The sequence below is a fragment of the Camelina sativa genome, chromosome 11 (genome assembly GCF_000633955.1).
Source record: "Camelina sativa cultivar DH55 chromosome 11, Cs, whole genome shotgun sequence".
Taxonomy (NCBI): domain Eukaryota; kingdom Viridiplantae; phylum Streptophyta; class Magnoliopsida; order Brassicales; family Brassicaceae; genus Camelina; species Camelina sativa.
This window is the reverse complement of record NC_025695.1, coordinates 42084963-42110130: the sequence shown is the minus strand read 5'-3', so window position 1 is coordinate 42110130 and position 25168 is coordinate 42084963. Positions and strand designations below refer to the sequence as shown.

Genomic DNA, 25168 nt, shown 5'->3' with positions numbered 1-25168 from the left:
TATCATGAAGTTAAAGAGTCTTTTAAATAATTTTTGTCTTTTCTCATAAAACGACATGCATAATCCGCGTTTTGAAGAGGAGAAAAATTACAGACGAGGATGAAGATACGGGAGAGCAGCTTTTATTACTCTAGATAAGTAAATAAATAGATTCTTACTTTTACCGCTGCTTACTCGACTATTTACTTCTCCACACTGTAAATCGTGTTTACCGCATGGCCCTTCCTCCCCTAAACCGGAAAACAAAACCCGACTCAAAACCGGAATTCGTCTAAATAGATGAACACTATAATCTGCTATATATAGCTAACACAATTTGTTTTCTTTTTTTACCTTTTTACTTTTAAGACGTTGGCTCGATGATACTGCACCAAGTGAGGACTATGGATAAAGTTTTTTTCAAAGGCTGGAAGATTCCCAACTAGCATAAACAGCACCTATGATCTTCTCATGTAAAACTTGACCAGAACACGCGATGATTCCTCGGTCAAGACCTTCCAAGTATACACCTTTCGAGAAGTCCAAGTTTCTACCTCCCGCATCAGTCACCACACCACCAGCTTCCTCAACAATTACAACTCCAGCAGCGTGATCCCATATCTTCTCTTTGTAACTAGACTTTGCAAACTTCATAAACACTTCAGCGTCTCCACGCGCAATCGCTGCGTATTTCACCATGCTATACACTCTCAATGGCTGTTTTCTAACTCCCATGCTATTGGCAAGTCCCGCAGTGAACAAGTGGTTTGAGTTTGCTCTCTCAACTGGCTCACAGACCGTAGCTAAAACCGGATCATCGACTGAAGAAACCTTAAGTAGTGTAGCAGATTCAGGGAACCCTCCAGCGATTAACGGTTGCATCCACGCTTGACCACTTCCTTTCTTAGCATACATGACACATCCTTTCGATACAGATCCAGCTACAGCTTTCGTCTTCATAGCTTGGTTGCCACCGTTACTCAAACATTCTTTCTTAACCGGATAATTAGGACATCCAAGAACACCTAACAGAACTTTACCATTCTCTATCAAAGCTAACGCAACAGCGTACTGATCACCACGAACAAATCCTAACGTTCCATCGACAGGATCAAGCACCCAATGCCTTCCTTTAGGACCTCCAACAGAGTTACATCTACTAATAGCCTTGAGAATGTCACTTGATCCCAAAGGTTTAACTGGCTTCGGAAGCCCGTATTTGGGAGCTTCAGACAACGCTTCGTTAACCGCATTCGAGACAGCTCCCAAAAGTCCTAAAGAAGTAGCCTCTGAGAGTGCCTCAGTGTCTTCTTCAGCGACAATTGAAAGGTTTTGATCACCAAAAACTTCAGCTAAAACCCAACTCACAATTGCTTGAACACCAAAATCTGTTAAAGTGAAACCACATAAGTAAAATTATCTATATCAATGCAGAGACTCTAATTAGCCTGTAACAGAGCTTTACTTACATCTACAACATTCTCAAACTAAAACAAGTACAATAAAGTACACTGTTAAACTACTAACACAGAGAAGTTACACGGTTCTGTAATACTAAAGATTAGCACTGAATAAAACATTGATTTAAAGATTTAAAAGACATTCTGTAAGAACACGAGTAACTATGATTATTCGATTTTAACTTAATTCGTAACACCAAACATTGACACAATCCAATATCACAAATACAATCAAAATTTATCAATTCAAAACCTAAACAGATCTCGGAATTGCAATACAATTCAATTACAAAACATAAAAAGATTCATACAATTCGATATTTTTAAAGCGAGAGAAAAAACAAAACACAATCCAGAAAGAGAGAAAAGAGAAAACGAACCTGCGACGGTGACAGGAGAATCATCGTCTTTAGACTTGACGTGGCCACCGTTAGGAAGATGAAGCTTCTCTTGAACTTTAACACATAGAGAAGAAGCGAGGTGAACCACACGCACCGCTGTGTCAATCTCCGTTTCTAAGGATTCCACCGCCATCGCCCGGCGAAATCTATCGGAGACAAAGGAGTAGGAGGAGAAGGAGAAGATTATCAAAAAGCTTCACGCTTTTTTGTTTTTCTTCACATGCTCTCTCCTCTCTCTCCACTGCATCATCTCCTCTCCCTTTGTTTCCAACCTTTTTATTTGCAAAAATTATTAATTTTTTTTTTTTTAATTTTTTACTTTTCATGTACTTCTTTTGTGGCTTTTTTGTCGCATTTTATTAAAATAATAAAATTTTACCTTTTCTCCTAAAAACAAACGTTGATTTAAAAAAATATCCTCAAATTATACTCTCTCTTTTTTTTTTTCCATTGTCTCCTACTAGATTTTGTAGGTTTTTTTTTTTTTTTTTGTGTGTGGGTGGAATCGTGGAAAACGTACCACAAATATAAGAAATGTAATACATATTAATTGATACATATTAATTGATACCACATTGAGCTATGTCGACGCTTTTTCTAATAAAACGATATTGGAAAACAATCTTGGTAAGTATCTTTTTGGTATCTTAGTGAGCATTTTATAAGGGCATCCAAAATACAATAATTAGAATAATTATACTATAATGTATGTACTAGAAAAAATAATAACGTGTGAAGTGGGTTGGTTTTGTACTTTGTAGACTTGTTGTTAGTTAGTTAGGTGAATAAGGGAACACGTGTGGAATAAAAAAAAATCGAATTAAATTAAAAAGTTCTCTTTAATTTTCATCATACTCTTTTTTTTTCAGTTAATAAATAGTACTAAACCTTTTTTTTTATTTTAACATGACCGTATTCGTCTGATATATTTGCTTTAAGAAATATTAACTGCATAGCCAGGGAAAGATTATTAAAAAAAATTGGGGGAAATAAATAAACACATGGACGGCTTAAATAATTTAGAAAAAAATTAACATGAAATTATAGATGAAGAGGTCAAAATCACAAAATGTATGTAGACCGTAAAGGTGGAAGTGTGCATGGTCATGCATGTGGACAGAAAGCTCCTTTGCTTCTGTATAATTAAATTGAATTATTTTATTTTAATTAATCAGCCTAGGACTAAAATTATGTTAGTACTAATAATCTATCTTGTTAACCGTCCAAAGTAATCGTACGGTGGTTTCTCTCGTTGAGGTTGGGAAACGAATGGTTCATCAATTATACTAATAATACTAGTTCTTGATTGTGTGGTTTAATTACTTAATTTTAAAACACCCAAAAAGTAGCTGATTGTGGTAGTTCATCTTTTTTTTATTTCAACGAGTGCTTGGAATGTTTTTTTTTTGGTGTGTGTGTAAAATAACGAAAATACGAATAATGTACGTATGAGCCCAAAGATAATGCCAACATACGTACACGAGCTTGTATAGTTGTATTATATTTATACCAAACTCCCAACCATATCAATATAACTGAGCCCAATATGACATATTTTATTGGGCTGTATGGAAATTTTCTGGCATCTGATGCCCATATGAAGTCCAAAAAATGATTTTGATTCTATATGGACTTAGGAATTTGGACAAATGATTTATGATTTATAAAAGTAAAGTTCTCCAAATTCGTTTGAATACAGGAGTATTCTACTATCTCTAAATAGTTTTGTTTTTGCTAACTTTTTTATTGATTTGAGAAAGCTTATTACATGCATCGATACTGAAACTGTGTTAGCACCAAGCTTTTTATTTATTGATGTAAANTTTTTTTTTTTTTTTTTTTTTTTAGATGTAAACTTTTCATTTGTTTTAAAGTTGTTGAAATACATCAAACATACTTATATGATGTAATATTGTATTATTTGCGTTGTTTTATAATGAAATATATACTGGATTGGATCAATAATGCATAATTGGTGTCCAATAAATTTAATAATGACACCACTAGATTGATTTTTAATTTATTATAATCAACATTTTTTTTACATTTTATAATTGCTGTTATGTACCTTGTTTGTCTATTGAATGGGCAAGAATTATAAGTTATCATGTCTCTTATCACTGTCCCAACACGATAGTTAATGTTCCTTCGTTGATCCTTCTATAGTTGTTTACGCGTTAACTTATCATCCGACGCATGTTTTTGTTTTTAGACTTATACAGTACTTATATTATAGTATGAAAATATGTCAAGCAAACATTTATGCCGCTGTTGATATATTGTTGTTTTGGTGATGTTTTTAGTAGTATTATGGTTTTTTTATGTATAAATAGTTATCCTCAATTTAAAAATTTATATTGTACTTAAAAAAAATTAAGATTTGTTCAAATCATTAGATAAACTCCACATTAAATATGAACAGAGATACTTAACTTACTATGAATTCCACATTGTATAAATGACAGGAATAAAAAGTCCCATCATTTTGAATGAACATGTTATTAACCTCACATTCGAAAGTGAGAAAAGACATAACTTACAATAACAGATCTCAAACTGTTAAGATCACCTAACTAATTTATTTCTATCGATGACATTTTTGGTTTTACATATATATGAATCAAATCAATGTTTTTAGGAATCCAACTTGTTTGTGGATTCCCTATGTGTCTCTCTAGTCCAGTAAGGAAGTTAATCAAGATGATGTATGATCTGATGATATGTGAATGTGATGGATAATACAAGAAGAAATGGTTGGACCTAAAAGAGGAAAAATGAGGATAGTCAAAGAAAAGAGTCGTTACCCGTTAACCTTATTTTTATATCTTCTTAAAAAAAAAAAACAGAAAAAGGCTAAAGAACGAAACGCACCTCTCGGCTGTATTCACGGTCTCGACGTGATTGACGGTCTCGACGTGGCCAACGTTTTCCATTTCAGTTTGTTTCCCCGCATTTTCAATTCAATTCATTTTTATAAATAAGAATAATCTCTTTTTGTTGAGTTTTTTTTCATTCACATCTGGGAGTCATAATTATAAAAGGAACTTTTTTTTTATTTAGCTAAAAATAATAATTACTGCAATAGTTATTAGACTTCTTAAAATCCCGTTTAAAGAAATTATCAACTTATATATATACAAGTTTTTAATTATTTTTTCTTTTTCAAAAAAAAATTATATACAAACATGTTTTTTTTTGTTAACTCAGAGAATAAATCCCCATATCTATGGAGGGTATCCCACGGATAGGGTCTCCCTAGATATGTAAATTGGCCGTAAGCAATGAGCTCATATCCATGTGGGCAAAGAGATAAAATTGAGTAATTCTGCACTTTGGGAGAATCGATTCTTGGTCTAGACCAATACGGCGACTCTTCCATCAAGACTAGAACCACTAGCCCACCACCTCATGGTTTATATATAAACATGTTTACGCAAAAAGTAACCAAATATCTACATATAATAAATTAACTTCTACGTGAACACTTCCCGTCGTTCCCGACTTGCGCAGTCAATTAAACGATGGATATATTCTGGTTATGTGTTATCGTTTATCACTGTGCTGTATATGCTGTACATGTACAGTTGAATAAACAGTTGTACACATAAGTTGGAATACCGAATACGCGAATATGTCACAGTGATAAACGATAACACATAACCAGAATACATACACTGTTCTAACAACCACAAAAAATAATACTAGAAAGATAGAACATGTCACAGAAAACTTAATTGCTAACAAATTTATTTTAGTGGATACGGATTAAGTGTCTAAATACAAAATAATATGCGAATAGTTTAATTATAAATACTAGAAAGATAGAACATGTCACAGAAAACTTAATTGCTAACAAATTTATTTTAGTGGATACGGATTAAGTGTCTAAATACAAAATAATCTGCGAATAGTTTAATAAATATGCCCTAGAAAAATTTCCAATCAATATATCCTACCAGAATACGTTTGGACGATTGTCTGATTATCATCGAGTTGATACATAATTGATGAATCTTTCAAAGATGGGAATTTGTTTAATTAGATCCTAAAAATTAATTCAACGCGTTAATCTGAATATGATATGAACTTTTGGTGCCATTAAGTCACATTAATTATTAGATAAACAAATCTAAAAAAGTCTTATAAGTTAGTACATACATTAGTCGTCTTCTAAATTCCTGCATTTGAACTTTATAATAATAAGTTAAATTTTTGTTTAAGTAAATAATAAAAGATTCAGCTGTAGGAATCATGTGGGTTTGATATGCGAACGCATGTGCAGGCACATGGTGTGACCTAACGACTTCATCCTCCACTATCATATTATTTGTCTTCGAATATTGCATTTTACTTTTATTGTTTTTCTGCTATAAAATTATATTTTTTGCTTATGATAACGAAATTTTCATGTCGTATTATGATTGGCAAATTCCCCAAATAAATATATAGACTTTATTTACTCCATCATATATATAGCGAGAAGACATATTAACACGTTATATAGACCACAGTCTTTTTCATGTTTGAATATAAGATCTGATAAAGTACGTAATCAAACAAAAAGCTTACCTCACCAAAGAATACACACAAAATTTTAATATATTATTTTTCTATTTATAATAGAATTTAAAATTTTAAAATACAGAAATTGGAGTAACGAAATCATAAACGGAACCACGACAAACTTTTCTAGCTGAAAAACTATATTATTACTATTATTTTAATAAACAAACAACGTGTGACGCGAAATCGTGTTGTTACGTTGTGTGTTTGTTCTCTTCTCTATCAGTGCTACATACATCTTCTATGTGTGTCTGTGTGTGTTCCCAAGTTAAGACAACGTCACAGTTCTGGTTTGGTGTTATGATCATGTATTGTTGTTAGCAAATGCAAACGAAGAAGAGAAGGCACCGTCGGTTGCGGCGCCGCCATCTTTGTCCACTCCCGTCTTCCAAAAGTCGCGTTTTGTGGGATTCTACTTATTTCGAGTTTTGTTGCGATTTGATATTTTTTTAAAGCCAAATTTATTACCTATGCACCACCTGCGGAAGTTGTCAACATGTAAACTATATTAGTATTATAGATTAGGCTGATTAGCATATCTTAGAGCATATTATCGAACTGAACAGAAATCTTCTAATCATTCACATACACCGAATGAGTCACGTAAAAATTACGGAGTTTAGACATATCAAATCTTGTTTAAGAATATCGTTGCATATGTTTTTTTTATCTTGACAAAGCTTATGTAATTGTCTTCGCTTGAGACGTGAAAAATTGGAATATGACTTGACGCAGTGGTGATCGAATGAGTTAATATTTATGCCGTTTGCTGTCTCATGCTTAGCCGATTCCTTAAAAAAATAAGATTAACAATCAACACATATAATCAATACTTTATTTTAAAAATCATATAGTATATATCAACTATCAAGTAACTCATTTAATTTTCTACGCCAATGTAGTTTGGTTTTGAATTAAAAACTGAAACCATGAATAGTTGAGTTGAATTAATTGATTCATTCATCCGATCCATGGTCCTTACTAATAGATTTAGTTGGGAACTTGGCTGGTTAATTTGACATATTCTTAAAGCTCAATAAGTTACTATATAAGTAAATACCTCTACTGCCTCTTGCTACCAATGAATCAAAAGCTCTGTATATTATTTTAGCATCTGCTATTTAATTAACTTAGTGGTTGAAACATACTGAAGACAACTTCTTTACACCATTAATGCAACAAGATCACAATATAGTTAGGTTAGGTTTCCACCGGTTACCACACTTTATTGACAAAAAACCATTGAAATCATATTTTTGTATACGAAATCTAACTTACTAAATATTCCATACTTGATAGTAGTAAATATCACGACTTTGATACTATATAAAGTGTATACAGAGATCAACTGGTTACTTAATCAGTCATTTTGATATGCTTGTTTCCTCATTTTAGTTAAGATAAAAAAATCAGTATTTATCAGATGTACATGCTTTAATCACAGTAATTTTAGTTAGTTGTCCACATACCTATTTTATTATGTAGTTAGTTGAAAATATTCGTATAGAAACGCAAATTAACACCACGAGTTGATTACGATAGGTCGTCCATTAAAAAAAAAAAAAACACAAAAATGTTCTCGAAACAATTGTGATTTTTATAAACACTTAAACAGTGACACACAATATATAGTTATTGAAAAAAGACCCTTACAAACCAAAAATACTCAAAATTAACAGCTAATACCCGCCGCGAATTTTTATGCAACCTCATTAGTACAACAGACAAAAAATTAACACCTAACCTAATTAAAAAAAACTTTATAAAGTAAAATAACTAATCTTATCATTAATTAATTCTTTAATCCTATTCTGTTTTAGTCTAGTTAATTAGTCATCTTCTCTCTCTGTGTGTGTAGGCCCTTTTGTGAAGGCTTCCTTTTGAGTTGCTTCTCCTCCTCTCTGTATGTAAGATGACAGCCTAATCAAAACCAACCAGCCTGGAAAGAGCTATTCGATAAAAAAAGAAGAAATTTTTGCAGAAATAACTAAAAGTAACACTTCAAAAAAGTCTCTACCTTTTTCTCTTTTTCTTCTCCCATTTCTTTCCTCACTTGAGTTTGATTGTTTCTTCCCAAAACACACACACACATTCTCTTCTCCAATTGGGTGTTCCCTTTAGCCATGTGAATCCAAACCCCAAACCTTCTCTCAATCAAATCTACAGAGCAATCTCCAAAGTTTGATTCTTTTTTTTAGCATTGAGCTTGATTTGTTTCTATTTCTGGGTTCTTTTTAGGGTTCTTACACAACAACAATGGTGTTCACAAAATCATTACTTCTTCTTCTTTTGTTCCTCTCTTGTTATACAACTTCTTCATCTGCCTTGTTCAATCCTCCGGACAATTACTTGATCTCTTGTGGCTCATCACAAAACATAACCTTTCAAAACAGAATCTTTGTTCCTGATTCACTCCACTCATCTCTTGTACTCAAAATCGGTAACTCTTCAGTAGCAACATCAGCCGCTTCCAATTCAAGCAGTTCGATCTACCAAACCGCTCGTGTTTTCTCCGGTTTAGCTTCTTACAGATTCAAAATCACTTCTTTGGGTCGTCATTGGATCCGTCTTCATTTCTCACCAATCAAGAACTCTACTTGGAACTTACGCTCTGCTTCAATCACTGTTGTCACAGACGACTTCGTGCTCTTGAACGACTTCTCTTTCAAGAACTTCAACGGCTCTTACCTCTTCAAGGAGTACACAGTCAATGTCACTTCAGAGTTCTTGACTTTGAGTTTCATTCCATCAAACGATTCGGTGGTGTTTGTCAACGCGATTGAGGTTGTCTCTGTTCCGGATAGTCTTATCCCTGATCAAGCTTTGGCTTTGAACCCTTCAACTCCGTTCAGTGGTCTCTCTCAGCTTGCGTTTGAAACAGTCTACAGGTTAAACATGGGAGGACCATTGTTGACTTCTCAAAACGATACGTTGGGGAGACAATGGGATAACGATGCAGAGTATCTTCATGTGAACAGCTCTGTTCTTGTCGTAACGGCGAATCCTTCTTCGATTAAGTACTCTGCTTCCGTGACTCAAGAAACAGCTCCAAACATGGTTTATGCTACTGCTGATACAATGGGTGAAGCTAATGTAGCGAGTCCTAGTTTTAACGTCACTTGGGTTCTCCCTGTAGACCCAGACTTCAGGTACTTTGTTCGTGTACATTTCTGTGATGTCGTGAGTCAAGCTTTGAACACGCTTGTTTTCAATCTTTATGTGAATGATGATCTTGCTCTTGGAAGTCTTGATCTCTCTACGTTGACTAATGGTCTTAAAGTTCCTTACTTTAAAGATTTTATCTCCAGTGGTTCCGTTGAGTCTCCCAATGTTTTAACCGTTAGCGTTGGGCCTGATTCACAAGCAGATATCACTAACGCGACTATGAATGGTTTAGAGGTTTTGAAGATTAGTAATGAAGCTAAGAGCTTAAGTGGTGTTTCTTCGGTTAAGTCACTTGTTCCTGGAGGATCAGATAAAGGAAAGAAGAAAGCTGTGATCATTGGTTCTGCTGTTGGTTCGTTCTTTGTGGTTCTGTTGATTGCAGTTTGTTGCTATTGCTGTTTGGTTGCTTCGAGGAAGAAGCGATCAACGAGTCCTCAAGAAGCTGGTAATGGACATCCATGGTTGCCGTTGCCTTTATATGGACTGTCTCAGACTCTTACCAAATCAACCGCTTCTCACAAGAGTGCTACAGCTAGTTGCATTTCGTTAGCTTCTACGCATCTTGGACGTTGCTTTATGTTTCAAGAAATCATGGATGCTACTAATAAGTTCGATGAGAGCTCGTTGCTTGGTGTTGGTGGATTCGGCAGGGTTTATAAAGGAACTTTAGAAGATGGGACTAAAGTCGCGGTTAAAAGAGGTAATCCAAGATCCGAGCAAGGTATGGCTGAGTTCAGAACCGAGATCGAAATGTTGTCCAAACTCAGACATCGACATCTCGTGTCTTTAATCGGTTACTGTGACGAGAGATCCGAAATGATTCTGGTTTATGAGTACATGGCTAATGGACCGTTGAGGAGTCATCTCTATGGAGCTGATCTTGCTCCATTGTCATGGAAACAAAGACTCGAGATCTGCATTGGTGCAGCGAGAGGATTACATTATCTACACACCGGTGCATCTCAAAGCATTATACATCGTGACGTGAAGACCACGAATATTTTACTCGATGAGAATCTAGTGGCTAAAGTTGCTGACTTTGGACTATCCAAAACTGGCCCTTCACTTGATCAAACCCATGTGAGCACGGCGGTTAAAGGAAGCTTCGGTTATCTCGACCCTGAATACTTCAGGAGACAGCAGTTAACAGAGAAGTCCGACGTGTACTCGTTCGGTGTTGTACTAATGGAAGTTCTATGTTGTAGACCTGCTTTAAACCCGGTGTTACCGAGGGAACAAGTGAACATAGCGGAATGGGCGATGGCCTGGCAGAAGAAGGGTCTGCTCGATCAGATCATGGACAGTAACTTAACAGGGAAAGTGAATCCAGCATCGCTTAAGAAATTTGGAGAAACCGCTGAGAAATGTTTGGCTGAATACGGTGTGGACAGGCCTTCTATGGGAGATGTACTGTGGAACTTGGAGTACGCGTTACAGCTAGAAGAAACATCTTCGGCTTTGATGGAGCCTGATGACAATAGCACAAACCATATTCCAGGGATACCAATGGCGCCAATGGAGCCGTTTGATAACAGTATGAGTATCATTGATAGAGGAGGAGGAGGAGGAGTAAATTCAGGGACAGGTACTGATGATGATGCGGAAGACGCGACTACGAGTGCTGTGTTTTCGCAGCTTGTTCACCCTCGTGGAAGGTAGGAGAAGAAGATAAAAACATATTTGGTGAAAACAACAGAGACAGACATTATTGTTTGTTTTTGAAAAAATTTACAGAAAGAAAAGATATTTATTTGTTGATGACACTTTTGGGTTGGAAACAACAAAATGATTCATTGTCTGAATTTTTTACGGTGTATTTGTTTTGTAATATAGTGAGTACTGATGTTTTTTTTTATAAAAGCAATCAAGACTCAGAATGTGATTATATTTTTTAACTAATTCAAGTTTATAAAATTCATTTATCATCAGTTTTCTTTTTTTCCTGTTAAAATTGTTAGAATACTCGATTCAGATTATGAAACTTAATCTTAAGAAAGAAGAGATAAAAGTTAATTTGCAAGAACGACGCCGTTTCATCAGTCTTATTAATTTGCATAGTTTATAGCCATACGATGTCGTTTCAATCTTCTGAAAGGATAAAAGTTAAAAGTATGCAGAACGACGCCGTTTCAAGAAAGTTACGTAAAATAGAGAAAAAACAAAATATTGCGGTGAGCGTGGATCGAACACGCGACCTTCAGATCTTCAGTCTGACGCTCTCCCAACTGAGCTATCCCCGCATTTGTTATCTTTTTAGAAAATATGGTACTTAACCAATTTATTCAAACAAAAACCATATTCAATCCAGACACTTCTTTAAGCTAGCTACACATATTGATTCAAAAAAATATATTCTCTGCATTCATCATGAACTTATTGACTTAGATTCGTAGATTAAGCAATGTTTATTAGTATTATGTAACAATGATTAGGTTAATACAAAATTAGAGTACATGGTTGATGATACAATACAAATACATTGCAAAGTTACATATTTTTCCTTATAAATTATACTTCGGAAAATCTCCAGTAGAAGCTAGTGCTCTCTGGCATTACTCTTCTTTTAAGATTCTTTTCTTTTACTTCCTGCACACGATACCGTATCCAGAAGATGCTCCACGAGTACAATCCAAAGTTGCATATGCGATCTCTGACTTAACTGAATCAATCTCTGCTTGTGTATCAGAGAAGATGCAAGTTTTACAGTCATTGGAGAGTAGAGAAGAAGTCTTGAAGCTGTCTTCACCACCAACGACTGGCATGGCGACTCCGGCCTTAGCGGGATTCTGGAAATCAGGCTTGTAGGTTCGTCCCAAGATTCCATCTACCTTAGGTGAAAGGTTAAAGAATCTGAACTGAACCTCAAGATGTGCAAAACAGTCATCTGATGGTACTTTGTAGCTGTGGATTCTGTCGTCTTCTTTTGTCACTGGAACCACATTGATCATGATCTCGGCTTTGTCTTTGATTGTCACGATCACGCTGTTTCTCATACTCACTCTCTCGATCTTGATGTCCTTGTTTGGTGAGTACCTAATTTATAAAGAAAACATATAGAGTTTCAATAATCAACATGTAGTCTAAAAACGAAACTGAGGTTTTGTATCAAATACGAACCAGGTGGAGAGAGTTTCTTCTGGGACAGATAGATCTTGGCCATCAAAAGAGAATTTGAGATGGTCGACTTCATTGTCCCATGAGGCGGTTTTCGCGGCTTCGAGGGAGAATTTGTGGGAGTTGAAGAGGAATCCGAGGGCTTGGATCCATGTGAAGTCTCTGGCACGACCAGCGGGTCTGTGACCAATGAACCTACCATTGATCTGAAGGTCAGAGTCAGAGACGAGGCTAAACTCTTCATTGCTCTTTCCATGGAAGTAGAAGACAATGCCGTCTCCTCCAATGAACCTCGGGTCATAACAAGCTGATCCAGGTCTGTTGCAATTTGGTTTCCTCACTACACGCAAAAACATATGATGGTTTACTGACTCTAAAGTGCACAAAAGACGTGTGTGGGAAACTTTATGATTAAGGAGTAGAAAAAAGCTTACTGCGGCACTGGGATTTGCAGGTGGGTCTATCGCAATCGGCGTAGCAGACTTTGTTCTTGGAGTTCATGGCTGTTGTGCTTGGGCATTCCTCTGGACAGTTAATGTACTTGCGGTAACATCGAGTGTAAGGGTTACTACAATAAACTCCAGCTGCCTTGGCTTGCAAGAAACAAGTTGCAGCCACCAGAGCCGTCACTAGCAAAAGGGTCTTTGAGATCTCCATCTTTGTTTTGATTAGAGAAGGAGAGTTGGTTTGTTTTGATGATGATGATGAGAATTGTTAATTGTGAATTTATAGGAGTGAAAAGTCAAATGCTTGCTTGATAAAGGGGCTATTCTGTTAATTAATTATTGAGATACAAGTTGGAGACTGTGCGCCTTTGGACGAACTTTGCGGCGACACCATCAACGATTGCACTTAACCTTTTTTACTGCTTCGTTTCTAAGTAAAAGTATGACTATTTCTCCAATTTAAGGTATCGGTTTAAGATTAGTTTTTGTAATGACGACTAATTATATTATATTATAAATCCAAGTATTTTATGTTTAGTACAACGGTAAGACGATATATATGTCAAGAAACTATAAACATCGTAATTTCGATAAATATGAACGAAGTTATTAAAATTGTTAGTAGAGAAAGCAGTGTGATCCACATTTCTCGGTCCTAATAAATAGGACAATGACATTTTTGTTGAGCATGTGTTAAATTATAATTTATAACCTATGACCTGTTACGAATCTTTTCATATTGGTTCATGCATGGTGTTACTCTTATCTTATGTATGATTTTATTCGTGAACAAAGTATCAATTATGTTTTCAGAAAAATTAAAATTCATCTAAAGAATACAAAAAAAAAATACATTGTTCTTATGAATTTTTTTTCAAATGTTTTCTTAACCCAGTGAATTTGACTCATAAGTGCTTAGGGCAATATTTTTTAATGTTAAAAAGGTGCACAATTGTTCATACTTCACAGTTCACAGCATCAGACCGAATTGTCAAATAGTGATTTCTCTTAATATCCGAGAGTACTTTAATCATCTTGCAAGAGTTCTTTCACTTTCAAGTATATATTTTTCCTTTTCTTTTGGAAGTGTTGTTGTATATTGTATGTGTAGTGGTTCTATGATAGACGAATAATCATTATTTAAAAATGTGTTACAGTATATAAGGAACCTGTACGTAATTGATTGAGAATTTGGTCCTTAACCGGCCATATACATTAAAATAAACTGAGTGAAATACATACGTTCTAAGGTGGTGTCGTTTTGCAAAGGAACTAAAATATAAGAGTAAAAAAACTAACAAAAATGCGGTGAGCGTGGATCGAACACGCGACCTTCAGATCTTCAGTCTGACGCTCTCCCAACTGAGCTATCCCCGCGATGACATTAACACTTACAGAAGCCAATATAGACCAAACATCGCAAAACCCTAGCTATCCAATAAAAACAACAACTCACAAATTTGTTAGTCAGATGCTTCATCATCATAGAAGAGAGACACGACATGAGATATTCGGAAATTTTAGAACAATCAATTGAAAAAAAAAAGGGATTTGATTAATGAATCGAAATTACATCAACTAAACCCAAAGAGAACACTTGAGAAAGACAATGAAGAAACATGGAGAGAGAGAGAGAGAAAGAATTGCATGAAGAAACAAAAGATCGGTGAAACATATAAGCTTCATCGATAGCAAACTGAAAAACTCAAATGGTCATAAATTTTTTCTTTTTTTTTTGAACAAACACGAGCGACCTCTTCATGATCTCTTTTTCTTGGTCAGCCACCTTATTTCACGATCCTTTCCATCATCATCTTCAGGCACCATTGCTTTGTTTCCCCCCTTTGAGATGAGACTGTTTGATTGACCAGAGCCCAAACCATTCTCTTGTAAAGGAAGCAAATCATTACAAAGATTTGTGGACGTTGGATAAGGAGGAGCAAAAGGAGGCACCATGGCTTTGTTCATTTCCATTGGGACGAGAATTCTCGAGTGACTTGATGAGCCCATTCCATTCTCTTGTAAAGGAAGCAAACCATTACAAAGATTGGTGGACGTTGGATAAAGAGGAGCAAAAGGAGGCACCATGGCTTTGGAATCCACTCCCGTTGAGAAGAGACTTTTCGGGTGACTCGAGCCTATTCCATTCCCTTGCAAAGAAAACTGATCATGACAAAGATTGGTGCTTCCAAAAGGAGGAACATATCTTCCTGCAGGGAATGAATCAAACGGGATTCCAGCAACACAATTGAACGGAGGCACACGAGGACACACAGGAGTGAACAGATTCGTTGTTCCTCTTGTAGCATCCCCATCCAACGGTGGATTAGTGGTGTTAATAATGCTATTGCTGCTGCCTCCTATGGGCTTAGATGGACCAAGAGTGAGATCAAGATTAATATGATCCTCATCATTTGATAAAGCATATGAAGTAGTATTGCTCCAGTTGATGATGGGATGGTGATGAGGCGGAAACATGGTCGTCTTCATTTTTTCGGCTCCTGGACCAGTAGAAGACAGGTAAGGTCTGCTGCTGCTGCTGCTACCTCCTCCGCTGTACATAAACGGCCCAGAGGACATCCCTCCATAGCTTCCGAAAGGCCTACGATAAGTATCCTTTGAAAGCATTGCCTCGATGAACTTCAGCTGCTTATGGAATTCTCGTTCCTTTTTGTGGGCGTTCTGGTGACCGGCTAGAGCTCGCCGGCATGAGAAATTCTTCATGCAGAACCTACAGCAGTAGATTTTGGTAGCTCTTTCTCTTTGCACAACCTCTAAAACGGATCGAGGCCTCTCAAGGATAGTCCTTTCAGACACAATATCTTGAGGAGGCTTTTGTTCCTGAAGGTTCATGGTCACCTTCTCCTCCTCGGCCACAACGACACTTTTGAGTTTTTGATCATGTTTGGGTGGGGAGGAGGAGCTTGTTAAAGACACAAGTGATTGGTTCTCCATAGGTTGTTTTGTAAAAAATTGTCTTATCTCTTTTGTGTTGTGATTTTAGAGGAAAGGGCCGGAGTCACACTCCTATATATATTGATGAGAGGGTTTAACTCATTTAAGGTATGAAATCTCCCAAGGGCAGAAAATATTTAATTGAAACCTTAAAGGTGTCTTTGACTAATTTACAGTTCCCTTTTCTTTTTTCTGAGCAAAATAAACCATTTGAAGATATATATATAAAAACATAATCAAAATTTTATTCCTTTTGTCTTTCCAATTAGCTTTGTGTAATCTAATTTTCTTTACTCATTTAAAATATAACCATCAGCCAATGTTACATCATAGATTAGATAATGCATATAAGTATAAAAAAACATCATTTAAAAACTCTCTTTTCATTTTATTTTATTTTAAATATGGTGTTGGCGAGTTTGTTAAATCGACAGTTGAAAACTACCAATTTTGCAATAAATCGAACATTATCGTAAGTATTGAACTGATGTGTTCAAATAAATAACAATTACTAAACCAAGTAAGTGATAACAATATTTAATTGAAACCATAAAGTGACTTTGGAATCTACGGTTTTCTTTAAAAGATACTGGTACCTCTCTGAGTAATCTACAGTTAATTTTTTTTCTTTTTCTGATGCATCTCCAACACAGCAACCCTGTTCTATTTTAGAAGTCAGAATTTTACTATAGAGCAACATTTACTTTAATTATACTATATATTTTACTTTAAAATAGAAAAAATGAAAAAATTGCTCTATATTCAGAGTAACTCTATTCTCATCTCTATTTTTTTACATAATTTTATTTTTAAAGTTACTTTATATTACAGTAAAAACTAAAGATATATATTAGAGATGATCTAAGCTAAATAAACCATTTGAAGTTAAATATAGAATCCAAATTTTATTGCTTTTGTCCTTCCAGTTGACTTTGTATAATCTGAAGTTTTTACTTATTTCAATTATAACCATCAATGACTCTTATATTATATACGTGATTATTATGCCTACAAGTGTAAAAAATAATTTACAAACTTTCTGTTTCATATTTTTTTTTTCTAAAAATGGCGCATCGTGAGTTCGTTAAAACGACCATTGCAAACCGACTCTTCAGTAAATCGATCGTCATTTACGGTAAGTATTTATATGACATATATATTAACTGATATGTTCAAATAAACAACATTAACTAAATCAAGTAATCACAGTATTGTATCTTCTATGTAATGGAGTAACATGTTCTTTTTCACTTATTTTCTAGATATACATATATATATATTTGAATAATTGCAAATACAATGAAAATGAAAACAATATATAGACAATTAAATTCAAGTCATAAACATTGTACTTACAAACGCCAGCTAATATTCATCAGCTTTACTACATTTGGTTTTTCTTTCTTATCGTAATTTAATACTCACAAATAGAAATATTATAGTGTTCAATAAAGTACTAAGCGGTATGTGAGTGGTGATAATGCCTAAAACGCAGTCAGAGCATAAACGATTTTAGGCGGTTTAGACTTCTACAACATTAAACATGTTATATATAATATTATATATAGAATTATGTAAAAATATATGTTAAAATAATAAATAATAAATCATAAACAAAAGTTAGAAAATACATTTATTTAACTTATATTAACAACATATAAACGTTTATAATTACATATACAGTTATAAAACTTAATAATTTAATATATGTAGTTAAAAATTAAAATTATATATATTAAAATATAATTTATGCAATTTTAGATGGTTCAGACGGTTATTTAGGCGTTTGTTTAGCGCCTAGACGGCATCCAGACAACCTCTTTCTTGAACACTTTTTTTTAGTGTATTTTCTTTAATTATGTTGTTTTTTATTTATTACTTTCTATTTTTATTTTGTAACTGGCGAAATACTTGTTTGAGAAAAATATCCACAATCAAAATTTAAAATAATGGTGCATTAATTATTGTCAGATTATCTTTAGTGACCTTATGAAACTATTGGAATGATATCTCCAACATACATTAGTTTATCCATATATAACTAATTGTTTATATCACCGCACAATACGGTTTAATAGGTATTTTATTTTTTATTTGAGGGAAAATTCCAATGTTTTCACGACCGGACCGGAAGGCGAACCGGACTACTTTCTGGGTCACCGGATCATCGGTTCAACCAGGTTCGACTGCGGGTCAATTGATTATGATTTGTTTACTATATTAGTATATTTATAGAAATTATATAGTTTTATAAAATACTAAAAGAAAAATAATCATACCATAGTTAACAAATTATGAATCTAAAAACAAAAATAAACTAATAAAGTGAATGAACCTTTTGAATCATTTGATTGAATCACATAGGACCAAGCTATATCACTTTTTCCTCGGACTGAACGGTTTGCAGCTGCTATTTCTTCATAGTCTTCTTCAGTTTCCATTACTTGTAAAATACACAACTACTACACACACAAAAAAAAGACAGAGTTCAAACATAGTACTATAACATATTCTTAAGAGATGCACAGCACATGAGGATCGGTTATTTATAATACAAGTATACGACATAATGGATTTCTATATATGTAAACATGATGATGGATTGATGATTAACTATGATAGTTTAAAAAACAGAGCCACAATTAAAAAACAGAGCCACGATCATGAAAAAAGTATTATGTTAATGTTCAAAATCAAGTAATGACGGAGATTAGAGCTGTCAAAATGGGCGGGCTGTCCATGGGTGGACCATGTCCAATTCATTATGGACCGGTCATGGACAAGCCCATAATTGAAACGGGCTTAAGTGGGCGTGGACAACAAAGCCCACGGACAAAACGGGCGTGGACAATCTGGACATTGGGCGGCCCATTGGTCAGACAATTCTAGGTCAAAATTGATTTGGGAAAAATCATAAAACACATTTTTCACTTTTTCATTTTCTCATTATTACACCATTTTTTCACATTTTACAAAATTTGTTATATTGTTGTCCAATGGACACCCATGGACAGCCCATAAAAATATTGGCATAAGTGGGCATGGTCGTTAATGGATTGGACGTTAATGGACACGGACAACTATTTGTCCAAAATCAAATTGGACAATGTTGGACGGGTCAAAATGGACGTGGACAGCCCATTTTGATAGCTCTAACGGAGATCAGAGACATAAAAAAAATTAAAATAAAAGAGAACTTGATAACCAACTGTTCGCTAAGCACTACGAGAGATGAGGACTGCGAGAGAAGATGAAGCCAAGCGACGAGAGGTTCTAAAAAACTAAACCCTATATTTGGTTTTAAAAATCAAAGATTCCAAATAGATTTTTTTTTTTGAACCATAACCCGACCGGCCGGTCCAAATTACCAGGTCGTGGGTTTATAGCGTTTTTTTCTGGGTTTTACCCGTTTTAAGATTTCCGGTTATTAGTAGTGAACCTAAACCGGAGAACTGTTCGGGTCGCAGATTAACCGGTTGGACTGGCCGGTCCGATCCGGTCGTGAAAACATTGGAAAATTCTAAAAAATGCGCCTTTTGATTACCTCATTGTTTTTCGTTTTGACATCATCACCACATAATATAATAGCTTTATGAAAATCATTTTGACGCAGCCAACATTACAATATTTTTGAAATTCTATTACTGTAAATAACTAAGTAGTTTTCAATAAAAAAAAATTTATACAACATTAAAAAAAAATTTCAAAAAATACATAAGAAACTTTTGTACCACACCACATATCAAAATCAACATATACATAATATCAATTTCTATTGTTCCACATTAGAAAAATGCCGGATGCACACCACAGGAAACGAACTACTCATAAGTGAAAACTACTTAGTTATCCATGGATGTCTTGCTTCTCGTATACAAACAGATCCAATTGATATCTAAAACGAACTAAAATCCAATTGATGTCAAAAACATTAACAGCTCACTCCACAGCTAGCATTTAGACAAGTGCTTTCCAAACATTCGAAGGTTTTAAATGAAACGAAATCCTACCAAAAATGCTTGTCAAGACATCTTATAGGGAATTCCTCGGGTCTACCGTGACCCAAAAAGACCATAGAAGTAAATTATGACAAGATCAAAGCAATATAAAATATTTACCGTCAAACATAAAGGTATCATTCCAGTTTCTGATATGATATCAAACGTTGGAAAAAGGTATATTCCCGTTAAATGTCTTCCAACTTCAATTCCTAAAGAAGTATTTTAGAGTTTCCAAGACACTAAATAAGACTCATTTTATATCATTAATGTTCCATCATACTTTAATGTGGAGACATCTCGTAACCAAATCAAAACTATGTTCGGCTGGGAAATGTAACCCTAGATAATGAAGTGAAATCCATTCCTTTCCAGACATAGACGATAGTTGCAAGGACTACTTTCAGGACACTGAGTGTTGAAAACTTCCTTTATCTCATTTGTTTGTCTACCCCGTATGCAAAACGTTGTAGCCTATATTCTATTCCTAAATCGGTTTTGTATCAGTTAATTAGCACTTCGATAACTACACTATATTAACAATAAAAATACATACAAATAACGATAGTTAATGAATAATGATCCTTTCTGTTAAATAGATCATGAAAGATGATAGCTTATGTAAAAAATATTGGGAGGTTACAACACTAATAATAAGATGGGAAAGATTCGAATATATATTTTTTTGTCAATTTTTTTCCAAGGCAAACGGTATTAGTTTTCGATATATATACACATTATAAGTTAACAACCAATGAATAGATCTGTGGAAATCCATTGGTCAAGTGGTGAACGGTTTAAAGGTTTTTATATCAGGTCTGGTGTTTTTATTCATAGGCATTGAAAATGAAAGGGATTCGTGAATTAGTCGAAACATGAACAAATCTCAAAACAGAATATTTCAAAGGCAAAGAAAGAAATAAGAAGAGAAAAAACAATTGAATGATAAAAACGAGCTGAACAAAAGCCTCAATAGCTAAGATACCTCTAATCTGAAAGCGAAATACTATTGCTACATATATTATACGTTTATTCAGTGCTATCATACTTGATATACGATATGTTCATATATTTTTCAGTATATTTCACTCTCTCTTAAGTTGACAATAAATGCATCAGACATGTTCAAAAGATAACTACACATATAACTAAATAAGTCATTTTTTCAAATTTTACTACACGTATTGCAAAACCAAACACATTTTTAATGGTTTTATATATTGTCCAACTCTTCTTCAATCTGACGTAGAATATTATATCGTTGTCGTCGACACGCCCTACTTAAATTTCCATTTATGAGACATATTCTTATTTTGTTTCCACTTTGCCAAACCATGTAAAATGCCTTTCACTTTGCTAAAACATGAAAGACAAAGTAAAAGAGATGGCACCATTCGTCCGCCGGCTTGGGAACATGGGTTTTAAGAAGATTGAATCTGAGCAATGGGAATATGGTAGCGATGATTTTGTGATCCTAATCTTCCGCCAGATGCAGTGAGAGCGAGACTTAAGGAGTTGGCCGCCTTGGCTTCTAGGAAGGAACAAGCTGATCACTCTTTTTATGTATAATTTTCTCCTGTTGGTGTGGGTACTTATATAAGTGTTTCCGTTATTAGCATGATTTTCTTCTTTGTATCAAACCCTTAAGTGATGGAATTTGCTATTTTTTAGTGCTCTGTAAACTATGTGTGTTGATCTATTATTTTAATTTGAAACTATGTGTTTGGTCTATTTCAAGTTACGGATGGTATGAACAAGCGATCATGGCGTGGCAGTGCTTAGGCATGGTCTGTTTCAAAGATTGGTTCTCTGCAGTGCTTAGGCATGGCGTCAAATGCCAGTATCAGTCCTGATCTGGTTAATCTATGCCGGGAAATATTTATGTCTCTCTCTGATAGAGACCTGGCTCCTCGGTAGGTGAGTTTTATTTAGTCAGAATTATTCATATTGTCGGAGAAGTCCTTTTTTCCTGGCCTGAAGTTGTCAATATAGGATAAAATGTGGAAACTAGAATGTGTGATTTTTCGATAGAGGCTGGTAGATAATGTTACTTTATATGCCTTCGTTTTTTATGGTGAATTCCTGTCTCAATCCCAGTGACTTGCATGCAGTGCCGGGCTAGTAAGGGAGATTAAGGGCATTTGCCCTAAGCCACCCAAATATAAAAGAATTAAAAGACCACATTTTTTTCAAAATTAGCTTTAATATTTACTCTTAAATAGTGCTTTAGGACTTTTTCTTTGCAAAAATCATAAAACTAACTTTTATAAAAAATATTTTTGCTTTTTATAATATTAACTCACTAAATCTCATTTTAATGAAAATATTTGAAAAATGGTAATATTTCCTTTTTAATATATTAAAAATATATATTTTCTGAAAAAATATTTATATATACAAGGCCACAATTTTAAGATTTGCCCTAAGCCTCTATTGATATTTGCATGCTTTTTTACTTGTTGTTGTTACGTGGTGGGAATAACTTAAAAGCACTTGCTGGTCAAAAATCAATGACTTAGCTTGACTTTAGAGTAATTAAAGTCCAATTATCTATGTAATGTCTATTTTCTCTAGTTGCAATCAATCTTGAGGGAAAATGCAATAAGGAGATAGAACTTTATTTAACCGCATACGTTAATGAATAAACTTGGCTTGGGTTTTGAAGGATTAATCTCTAACCCTTCGTCATGATTCCAAACACATCTTTCAGTAAGTTAGTAACCATATCAGTTAAGAAATTGTCTCGTATCTATTTGCAGCATGTTGATTGATGTTATCTCATGAAGAGTTTATACATTGATTGAAAAATGTTGAAGAGAAATTGCCTTGTTCGTTTTTCTAAATGCAAGAAAATTTGAGTTGTATGGCTAAAAAACAAATCACGGAGATTGAATATTACTAGTTTATATATATATATATATATATATATATATGAAATCAGAGTCGAGGATTAACAGAGATGATAAAAACCCTAGAAAAATAAAAATAAAAAGTGGAACTTTACTAGCGTATCCACTAATATAAACGACGGGAAGAAAATAAACAGACGAAGTCTTCAAGAAATATATATATATCGATCATGAGCTTAACCTGACCCAGCTGAACTTGAACTGGACTCAGATGGCTCAGAACTTGAATTTATCATCTCCCCAATCATGTCAATGTCAAGGACAAGGATATTGACTTCCGAGACAGAGCATTCCCATCCCACATCCGCTGGGGATGTCTTTTAATTAAAAAAAAAAATTTAAAAGTTGAGGAAAAAAAGAGACACAAAATTTCGCAGCAGATCCACCGATACACTTTTCTGACCTTGTTTCGCTTATGTGTCATGATATGATTGGTTCAATTTTTTAAAAAATAACTAATTAAATTAGATAATATTATTATATTAAAATATTAATAAAATAAATTTTGAGATTCCAGTTTTAAAAAATCACCAAGTGATGCCTAAGTCAATTATTTCTTGTAGCTCTGCGGGTCCTACGGTAGGGACGACACCAGTGATCTGATTAACATCAGCAGTAATTCGGTTCATAAGTGTATTACCGCAGTCTATAAAGGCCGCGTGAGCCGCCAGGGGATTCTCCGTGTTCACCACCACTGGATTCGGAGCAGACCTCCGTTAGGGTTGTCAATAATCCAGTCCTGAAATCTACGCAGTATGTTATTTAATTCGTGAACAACTTCTCCCAAATAATCATGCGCCTTCCAGTAATAGCTCATGTTCACAAAAGTTTAGTATAAATTCAAATTTTACATTGCGACTGGGATTACAAGGCTATAATAACTATATATAAAAAAGTAAGTATAGTTATCATATTTTTGTCTCGTAAATTTTTGGTCAATTTCCCAAGGCAAACAATTGAAAATCTACATTACAAGAGTGTTTTTTTGTCTGTTAAAGGGATTTATATATATTACAAGTTAACAACTAATATATGTGGAGATAATATAATGTCTTTTTAAGTTTTAACAAAAGATTTTATGCAAAATGCACAATCTCTTTAACCTTTGCAAAAAATAAATTTCGCTTACGACTAAAAGGACCATGACTATTGAAAATTGCAGAAATTTTAGAAGACTCATGAGATATAGGAATTGAAATATAGAGGTTTTGATTAATTAATCGAAATTACATTAACCAAGACGCAAAGAGAACAAGGCCCGAAAGACAATGAAGAAACAAAAAGAAAAGGGAAAAACATTGCATGAAGAAAAAGAAAAAAAAAGAGAAGAGGTGAACTTAAGCATCGATAGCGAACTGAAAACTGAAGAACTCAAAGAGACATAAATAGATTACGAGCGGCCTCTTCATGATCTCTTTTTCTTGGTCAGCCACCTTATTTCAAGATCCTTACCATCATCATCTTCAGGCACCATGTCTTTGTTTTCCCCCTTTGAGATGAGACTGTTTGATTGACCAGAACCCCAACCATTCTCTTGTAAAGGAAGCAAACCATTACAAAGATTGGTGGACGTTGGATAAAGAGGAGCAAAAGGAGGCACCATGGCTTTGGAATCCACTCCCGTTGAGAAGAGACTTTTCGGGTGACTCGAGCCTATTCCATTCCCTTGCAAAGAAAACTGATCATGACAAAGATTGGTGCTTCCTGGGAATGAATCAGACGGGTTCCTAGCAACAAAATTGAATGAAGGCACACGAGGAAACACGAGAGTGGTCAGATTCGTTGTTCCTCTAGTAGCATCCCCATCCAATGATGGATTAGTGGTGTTATTAATGCTATTGTTGCTGCCTCCTATGGGCTTAGATGGACCAAGAGTGAGATCAAGATTAATATCCTCATCATTTGAAAAAGCATTTGAAGTATACTTTTTAGGGGTTAAAGGATATCTTGTAGAACTTCTATGGCGGCCAGCAGTATTGCTCCAGTTGATGATGGGATGGTGATGAGGCGGAAGCATGGTCGTCTTCAGTTTTTCGGCTCCTGGACCAGTAGAAGACAGGTAAGGTCTACTGCTGCTGCTACCTCCTCCCCCATACATAAACGGCCCAGAGGACATCCCTCCATAGCTGCAGCCAAAAGGCCCACGATAAGTATCCTTTGAAATCATTGCCTCGATGA

General features: G+C 34.7%; 3 protein-coding genes and 2 non-coding genes across 5 annotated transcripts; 1 reads left to right on the top strand and 4 right to left on the bottom strand.

Annotated features, from left to right (window-relative positions):
* LOC104725958 (PAP-specific phosphatase HAL2-like) lies at positions 1-2122 on the bottom strand. The gene is made up of 3 exons (XM_010444714.2): positions 1820-2122; positions 334-1367; positions 1-230 (listed from the first exon to the last, which is right to left on the bottom strand). Exons 1-2 carry the CDS (start codon positions 1971-1973, stop codon positions 400-402), a joined length of 1122 nt encoding a protein of 373 aa, XP_010443016.1. The 5' UTR covers positions 1974-2122; the 3' UTR covers positions 1-230; positions 334-399.
* LOC104725957 (receptor-like protein kinase THESEUS 1) lies at positions 8281-11450 on the top strand. The gene has a single exon (XM_010444713.2). It carries the CDS (start codon positions 8660-8662, stop codon positions 11225-11227), a length of 2568 nt encoding a protein of 855 aa, XP_010443015.1. The 5' UTR covers positions 8281-8659; the 3' UTR covers positions 11228-11450.
* TRNAF-GAA lies at positions 11736-11808 on the bottom strand. Its single transcript has one exon. It is a non-coding gene; the product is annotated as a tRNA-Phe (tRNA).
* On the bottom strand, positions 11959-13369 carry LOC104725956. The gene is made up of 3 exons (XM_010444711.2): positions 13117-13369; positions 12686-13022; positions 11959-12601 (listed from the first exon to the last, which is right to left on the bottom strand). Exons 1-3 carry the CDS (start codon positions 13337-13339, stop codon positions 12148-12150), a joined length of 1014 nt encoding a protein of 337 aa, XP_010443013.1. The 5' UTR covers positions 13340-13369; the 3' UTR covers positions 11959-12147.
* TRNAF-GAA lies at positions 14433-14505 on the bottom strand. Its single transcript has one exon. It is a non-coding gene; the product is annotated as a tRNA-Phe (tRNA).